At 43.9% G+C, this 8,576-nt stretch overlaps 1 protein-coding gene across 1 annotated transcript; it reads left to right on the top strand.

The window, feature by feature from the left end:
• Nucleotides 1-1,271: 1,271 nt before the first annotated feature.
• LOC108928962 (hornerin-like) lies at nucleotides 1,272-4,167 on the top strand. The gene is made up of 4 exons (XM_018743178.2): nucleotides 1,272-1,373; nucleotides 1,507-1,556; nucleotides 1,668-3,911; nucleotides 3,989-4,167. The coding sequence occupies exons 1-4, from the start codon at nucleotides 1,351-1,353 to the stop codon at nucleotides 4,000-4,002; spliced, it is 2,331 nt and encodes a 776-aa protein (XP_018598694.2). The 5' UTR covers nucleotides 1,272-1,350; the 3' UTR covers nucleotides 4,003-4,167.
• Nucleotides 4,168-8,576: the final 4,409 nt, after the last annotated feature.

Raw genomic sequence — 8,576 nt, 5'->3', positions numbered from 1 at the left:
ACACATTGATTGCACCATCTGAGGCAAACATCAGTCATAACAGTATCATGGGTTCAGCCCTTTTTGTATACAGAAAAAAAATTCATTAAAATAGCCTTTTGAATATCTGTTTCGCTGACCTCTAGTCTCTCTGGTTTATGAGGCACATGCAATTAGTATATCAATAGATAGAAATATTTCCCAACTCTCCAAAACTGATTTCTACAGTTAAATGTTTATAGCTAAGGGAACTTAAAAGTTCCAGACCAATAATATTTCATGTTTTTAAACACTATTTTAACTAATGTATTTCTCAGATATTCAAGTTGTACTTTGATTACAATTGCTGCAAAAAATTCTGAAGTCACACTCAGAATTAAACCTGTTTAACTCATATTACTCCAATACAGAAAATGTCATTATTAATGCAGTAAACATGCTGAGGCAATTTTACACTTGGAGGAAACTTGGCTCTAGCTCTGATTGGTCAACACTAAACTCTGATTGGTTTCACTGCTGGTGAAATTGGTCAATGAAATCAGAAGTCAACTGGTTTTTCCATAACTCTGACCATCAGCCAAGTGAAGCTGGTGGTATCAGAACATGTCACATTTTGCTGTATTACTGATTTGATTGGTTTCAGAGAGAAGATTAAAACATTAAATGTGAAAAATTCAAAAGAAATGAAATGCAATAAATCTTTTCCTTTACAAATGTACAGTGGTAAGGGTATCAGCATCAAAATGTACTCTGAAAAATACATTTTCTCCAAAAATTTACTGCAGTAAAAGTAACTCGTTGCTACTCACCTCTGCTTAAATAACACACCAATTTTCTCAATTTTTCTGACTCTTTTATGAAGCTGAGATATGATCCACTGATTGCTGACAATTGTTCAACACTCATAAAAGCAGAGGATGGGATCAAGAGTCCCAGACACAGACTCAGTAAACATACAGTCCTGAGATGCCAAGATTCATGAAAACAGAACAGCACAGCCAGTGTTCACAATTAAAAAAATGAATGCAGCAATTAAAAAATTCAGTGAAATTACACAGTAAATATCTGGTCCATACCACAATAAAACACCTAGACAAGGAATCATTTATAAAAGAAGGAGAAAAAATATAAAACATCTTTAAGATGTTACTAATCTAAATTGTGATACAAAAATGGGCTGTTCACCAGTAACTAATCCCGATCCAAGTGGTTTCTATTGTTTCCAGCTGTTCCTGTTCAGCTTGGAAGAACTTAAAGGCAACAAGATGCTCCTAGAAAGTATCTAGTGTGTAGTCAAGAACTAAATGTCTGAACTTGTACATAGGCAAGCTTGCTGAGGTGGTCTTTCCTGAACAGGTTTGGCCTTGAGAGATGGCTCCTGAGATTTATTTAAAGTAAGCATTATTGCTTTTTGTTTACTTGTAGTGGCTCTTAATTTCTTTGCTTGATTTGTTGGGGGGGGGGTTTATTTGTCTTTCTTTTTAAAAAGACCTCAAGTGTAAGTAACCTTTTCTTTTCTTGTTCTAGAGTACTTTGCTTGTTCTCAATGAGCATATGCTGTGTTTATACCCAAAAAGGTATGTAAAGCATCTTCACTAAAGACTTGATGCTCCTAATATAATAGTTAATCCAACTAACAAACTTCAAACAGTTCAGTAGCTCTATGGCTGCCTCCACTTGTGTTCCAGGTGATGACTTTGGTACTCTGCATCAATACAACCCTACTACTGTTGCCATTGGTGGCAGTTCCAGTTCAACCCAGAGCAGCAGCAGCAGCTATGAGCCTACCTCAAACCAACCTGCTTCAGGCACATACAGTTTTGTCCAGACCACACACTCCCTCAGCAGCTCCAACCCTGTTGTAATCCAACCAACCTCCAGCAACCTCTTGCTAGGATATCTGAACTCAAGTAGAAACACCTCTAGTGCCAGAGCTTTAGCTTCAAGTACTTTTAGCTCTCACTCTGTTCCTAGTGAGAGATTAAAGTATGGCTTTACTGCTACTGGTGGCTTTGGAGCTGCCCAGAATGTTGGTCCCCAGACGGTACATCACAGTACCAGTGCTGCTTCTGCTGCAGCCATTCCAATCTACCGTCGCCATTCCCAGAGTGCTTCTGCTCAGAGCACTGGTGCTCTGCCATATTACAGCATTCCAACTAGCTATCATTCTGCTCCAGGTTTACTTCAGGAGAACTATGGTTCTAGTCAGACTAATGACATTCAGGCTGAATATGGTTCTGGACCTTTGCTTGAAACAAGCAGGTATGCTTCTTACCTTATGGTGCCTTCTCAAGATGGTGTTGGGCCCCAGCTTACTTTTGGTTCTGCTCAAACTATAGCATCCCGGCCTTACCCTAGTATGCCTCAGTTCAGTTATGCTTCTAATCAAGAGATGGGCTCTCGGCTTATCTCTGGCTTAGCCGGTAGCTCTAGTTCTGCCAGGGGTCTGGGATCGTACACAAACTATGGCTTTGCTCAGCAAGCAGGAACCCAAGCCATACCTAGTTCTGCACAAGGTAGTTCTGTATTGCCTCATGGCTTGAGGACTCAAGGTTATGGACCTAGTCAGACAGCCTCTGGTTGTTCAGAGGGTGCATATTCTCAATTGGGTTCTGGCTCAAGATGGGTCACCAGTGGTTCAGCACCACACCCTGCTTCCCAGGATAGGTGTGGCTCTTCCTTGGGTGCTGCCTACCAGACAAGGCATGGCATTGTTGGTACTTCCAGTGCTACACAGAACCTCATTTCTCAGCTTGCTGCTCTTAAGCATCAAACTGGCCATGATGTGTCACCATGGGAAACAACTTCAGGTTCTGATACAGTGATACCCTCTGGTTCTGCACAGGGTATGCAGTCACACCTTGGCTCTGGTGCCACTCAGCTCAGTTACACATGTGATCAGGCTTCAAGCTCTTGTGGTTCCCAGAGTGCTACTACCCACGGACTACAGAATCACTTTAGTGATCCTGGCTATGCACAGGATGTTTCCAATGTTCAGGGTATATTAATGCCAACTGGTCAGTGCAACCCTGTTCACCAAAACTTGGTGTCCCAGCTTTCCTCAAGTATACCTCATCTTGGCTATACCCTTTTTCAAGGACCAGATTCAACAGCTATGTCTGCTGCCCAAGTTGCTGGGACTAGCTACAGTGCTGGTCAGCATGCAACTTCTCAAGCTAGCTATGGGTCCACTCAGAACATGGGCTCTCAGACCAGGTATGCTTTTCCCCAGAGATATGGCATGGAGGCAATGCTTCCTTCTATACAAGGAAGCTCAGGCATTACACAAATCCTGAGCCCTCTGGATTATAGTTTGGGGCATATTGCTGACTCTAGTTCTGTGCAGAGAGTACAGTCTCAGCTTAGTTCTGGTCTGATCAGTTCTGTACCCAGTTCTTCCTCCCATGTGAGCTATGGTTCTAATGTGGGGCTAGGTTCTCAGGTCAGGTATGGTTCCACTCAGGCTAGTGCTGACCACAGACCTGGCTCTCATGGTTCCTCAAGCACACATGGCTTGAGTGGTAGTCCCACTCTGCAAAACCTAGGCTCACAAATGTCCTCTGAAATCCCTCTGCTTGCTTACAAGCAGAGATTGGTTGCTCATGGTGTTTCTGGCTCAGCTGGCAGGTATACTTCTCCACATAGCTCAGGTGCCCACCAAACCACTGGATCTGGTTATGTCAGTTCTAGCTCTGCACACAACACTGGATCTCACCATGGCTCCATGCCTACTGGCTGTGTAACTTCTTCCCAGGAAGATGGTAGCCAGCTTGCTGTTGGTCAGCAAATGGCCTCACAGGGAACTTCTAGGTCTGGTCAAGGTGTTGGTTACCAAGCTCAAACACTAGGGTTCCAGCTGAGGCCTAGATCTGGTGCAAGTGGCTGGCTCCCTGGCAGTCATAGCAGGAAATACTGGCACAGCCTTCTTCGAGGTAAGACTTAAACCTTCAGTCTATCTATAAGGCTCACCTTGCTATGCATTCAACATCTCCCTTTGTTTCCTTCCTAGGCAATGCTCAATGACATGAGTTTTGAATAAGGTGTAATTTGACAAATCCAGGATGTTTCTGGACTGCTGCCCACTTGAAGGTTTCTGATGTGAGATTGTGCAGTCATTCACACTGACCTGTAAATGACTTTCCTGTGGTACTTGAAATAAACCTTGTTAAGTTCTAAGTTGAATTCATCAATTCAGTGCTGTGAGACTTAAGCTATTATGGACACATCTTATGAATTTCAAACTAGTCCAAAAGCAGTAACTCGGTTAGAGGAGCAAATGGGTTGAATATTTCAACTAGAAGTACATGTACAAGAGTGTCTCTATTCCTATGTAGAATACTATTCAGTCTTAAGTGGAAGTAATTTGAACTGAACTAACTTGTAGAACATTACAAGTTGGTGCATTACTGCACTTAAAATAAAGACCATTTTTCCCCTGCAGTCATCTCAAGGTGTGTTGCATAGCCAAACAGTATTTCACTAACTAAAAAGTAAGACTGCCTACATGCAGCTTTACACAAACCTTTGCAAGGTTATGAAGCCCTAGCCAGGGTAGGATATATATATATAATGCAATTCTTCCATGTTTCCAAGAATGTGAATAGAGAACCAAATGCAAAATACCATTTTATTTGATAAACTATAGTTCCACTGACTTGGTCTGTAGTGACTTAAGATTGTAGTAGTGTGTATTAACTTCAATTTACCACTTAATACAACCTTCAGGTTACAGGTAATTAGCCATAATGGCTACAATATGGATTGCTCTACATGAACAGACTGAGCAGGGATTGAACCCACATTCTCTTGCATCATCCACATGCTGTGAGATAGCAGTGCTATTTGCTGTGCCACCCCTGCCTTCAGCATTTATGCTGAAAAGTGCACTTTCTCCAAAAAGTTAATTCAGTAACAGAATAAAACTAATTTGTTAGTACCTGGTTAAATAACATACTAATTTCCTTAGTTTTGCTAACTATTAAGAAACTGAGAAATGGCCCACTGATTGCTGATAATTGTTCAATGCTCATAAAAGTAGAGGATGGGATCAAGAGCCCCACACACAGCCTCAGTAAATATACAGTCTGGAGATGTCAAGATTTGTGAAAACAGGCAGAACAGCACAGCTAGTGTTCAAAAATTTAAAAAAAAAAAAAAAAATGAAAGCAGCAGTTAAATAATTCTGTGAAATTATGCAGTAAATATCTGACCAATACCACAACAATCTGGTCTTTCTCCCACACCCCCATCCCTTTGGAGGAGGTAGAGGCACAGGCCTGCTTGTCTCTCCCCAGTGGAAATATTTTCTCCCTCTCCACCTTCAAATAGCATGCTGTCTCTCGCTGCCCCAATCACTCTGGCTGTGGTTGTTTTTTGTCACCTTCCTGGCCCTCCCAGCTGCTTCCTGGATGACCTCAACATCTTGTTCAGTTCTTTCCCAGGGGATAACACGCCGTTGATTCTCCAGGGTGAGTTCAACCTGTATGTCGAGGATACTCATGCAAGCGGCCTTTTGCTGCTCCTACAGTCCTTTGACCTGTCCCAGTCCCCTGCTATTCACAAAGCAGGTATTCGCCTTGACCTTGTCTTTTCCCATAAATGTGGCTGTCTTGTCCTCCGTTTCTCCGCTGCATGTCTCTGATCACTTCTTCATTTATTTCCAGCCCTGCCTCACCAGTAATCAATCTCCTTTTTCTGCACCCCTTGTCACCTTACAATGTAACTTAAAATCTCTCTTGTCCCCCTCTTTTGTCTCTGCTACATTGTCCACTCTCCCTTCTGCTGCACAATTCTCAGATCTATCAACAGACGATGCCACTAACATTTTCCTCTCTGCCCTATCTTTCTCTCTTGACTCTCTGTCCATTATCTTCTAGATAAGCATGCTTCAGTGCCACCCCATAGCTGACTAATACGTTACGTACTAACAGAACCAAAGTCCGGGCTACAGAGCAAGGATGGCGAAAACCCAAGACTCACACGGACCTGGATGTCTACAAAGAACTCTTAGTTTTAACTCTGCTGTCTCCTCAGCTCAGACAACCTTCTTCCACAAGAAAATACAGTCTGCAACTTTTTAAAAAAAAAAAAAAAAAAAAAAAAAAAACTTTGCCCTCTTCTCATCCCTACTGTGTTCTCTGCCATTCCCTCCTCTTTCTCTCACTGCTGATGCCCTTGCTTTGTTTTTCAGAGACGAAGTCAACGCAATCACAAACAAGTTCACGGCATCACCCTGCCCAGTTCACGCTAGACCTCCCTGTGAAGTCACGCTCTCCAAATTCAAACCGCTCTCAGAATCTGAAATCTCCAACCTCCTGATATCACACAGAGCCACCACCTGCTCGCTTGATCCGATCCCACCGTCGTTCCTACAGACCACCTGCCCGCAACTCTCCACTTTTATCTCTAAGATCATCAACTTCTCGCTCTCCTCTGGCTGCTTCCCACCTGCCTTCAAAACTGCTCTCATTTCACCTAAAGAAACCCTCTCTGGATCCTAATTCAGTCCAAAACTACAGGATGGTCTCCTTCCTCTCTTCTTCTCTAAAACTTTGGAACGGGTGGCCTGGGATCACCTGTTTGAATTACTCACCCGGAACCATCTCCTCGATGGATATCAGTCTGGATTCAAAGTTAGTCACTCCATGGAGACAGCGCTCCTGGAAGTGTCTGATGCTCTCCAGTTGGCTAGAGTGGCCTCCCTCTCCTCGGTCCTCATCCCCCTCAACCTGTCTGCAGCATTTGACACTGTAAATCATCAAATTCTGCTCTCCTCTCTTAGTCAACTTGGGATCAAAGGAACAGCACTAAGATAGGTAGAGTCCTACCTGTCTGACAGATCCGATCAAGTGGTGTGACGGGACTCCTGTTCTTATCCTCTGCCTCTCTCAACTGGTGTCCCACAGGGCTTGATACTACATCCTCTTCTCTTCTCAAGCTACGCCTCCTCCCTTGGCCCTGCCATTGCCTCCCATGACTTCAAATACCACTGCTACACTGATGATACCCAGCTCCTTCTCTCCTTTCCACATGGATCATCAAACATTACCACACCCACATCACTGTCTGTCTGTTGGACATCTCTGCATGGCTGTCTGATCACCACCTCTCCAAAACAGATCCTACACCTCCCAGCTGGCCTGTCTTCCTGTCACGATCTCTCGATCAAACTGGACAACTCACTCATTTTGCCTACCCCACGGCTAAGAGTCTGGGAGTGATGACTGACTCAAGTCTATCTTTTTCTCAGCACATCGAAGCCACAACCCGGACCTTCTGATACATTCCGCGTAACATCCGCGGGATCCGTCCCTACCTCACAATTGCCTCTGCCCAACAACTTGTTCAGCCTATGCTGACATCCCGTCTGGACTACTGCAACTCTCTTCTGTCTGGTTTCCCAGCTACTGCTATCAAATCTCTACAGCTGATGCAGAATACTGCTGCCAGAGTTGTTTGACTTGCTGAAGCGTTCCCATGTATCTTCTCTATTAGTTTCTTTGCACTGGCTTTCTATAGCTGCACGGATCAAAATTAAGACCCTGGTTATTGCCTACAAATGCATCAAGTGAACTGCTCCCAGCTATCTACAAGACTTGATCAGCAGATACTGATACTCCCCAACCAGACTGCTACGCTCTTCCATATCTGCCTGCTTGGTGGTCCCATGCACGAAAGTTAAAGCATGGAGGTTTTCAGTTCTGGCTCCATTGTGGTGGAACTACCTCTCCCCTTCATTCAGAACCGCTGAAACTCTGTCCACATTTGAAAAGGGTCTGAAAAGTCATCTTTTCCAGACTCGCTTCACCCATGATCTAAGTTCATGTAAGGTGCATCATAATTTTAAGGTCATGCCTGGATAAGCCTTTACGCAGCTACTCCTGTAATGCTTGCAAATGTTTGTGTATATCAAAAAAAAAAAGAGAAATTTTGCAGGAAGGTGATCAGGAATCGTTGATACTCTGAGATTTATGCAGCTACTCCTGTGATGAACGTTGGTGCATATGGTGGAAAGAAACTAACGGGACTTAATCGCACATCTGCAACTGTCTCTCTCTTTCTCATAACATAATGCACAAATTGTACTTTCTATGAGATCCACGTCGCTTTGGAGAATAGCGTCTGCTAAATGAATAAATGTAAATGTGCTCTTGTTGACGAAAGACCAACTATATTTTAACAGGACTCAATAGGCTTGTTTTCCCATCGTGCCGTTCATGGGACCCACCGCTGTCCTCCTCTTCGCGTGTCATCACAACTGTGTGTCCAGAGCTACCGCCGTGAAGCCACTCGTGGCCATTGAGGCAGTGAGGCACCCCCACCTTGCCAAGCCCCACAGTGACAGGTGTCCTGATGGAGGGCGCCCGTCACAGGTCCGCTCTTATCAAGGCCACACACGTCGTCTTAGTCTCACCCTCAGCTTATACATCATCTCTCTTTCAATTAAAAACATTTTTTGAGGATGAGCACTCATTTATGGAAAGAGGGAGGACACATTCGATCCCAGTAGCTGCTTACTGTTCCCTGTACACGTCTGGATCTGAGAGCGCCTGATAACACGGGGCTGTCGGAGACACAAAGCCAAAGGATGGATGACG

This window comes from Scleropages formosus, chromosome 14, assembly GCF_900964775.1.
Source record: "Scleropages formosus chromosome 14, fSclFor1.1, whole genome shotgun sequence".
Classification (NCBI taxonomy): domain Eukaryota; kingdom Metazoa; phylum Chordata; class Actinopteri; order Osteoglossiformes; family Osteoglossidae; genus Scleropages; species Scleropages formosus.
This window is presented reverse-complemented; position numbering and strand designations above follow the sequence as displayed.

Excerpts from the sequence above, each read along its gene's own strand:
- LOC108928962 (XM_018743178.2), top strand. The coding sequence starts at position 1,351 with ATGGCTCCTGAGATTTATTTAAA. Across the intron at positions 1,374-1,506 it reads GCTCCTGAGATTTATTTAAA|AGTACTTTGCTTGTTCTCAA; the intron begins GTAAGCATTATT and ends TTCTTGTTCTAG. Across the intron at positions 1,557-1,667 it reads CTGTGTTTATACCCAAAAAG|GTGATGACTTTGGTACTCTG; the intron begins GTATGTAAAGCA and ends CTTGTGTTCCAG.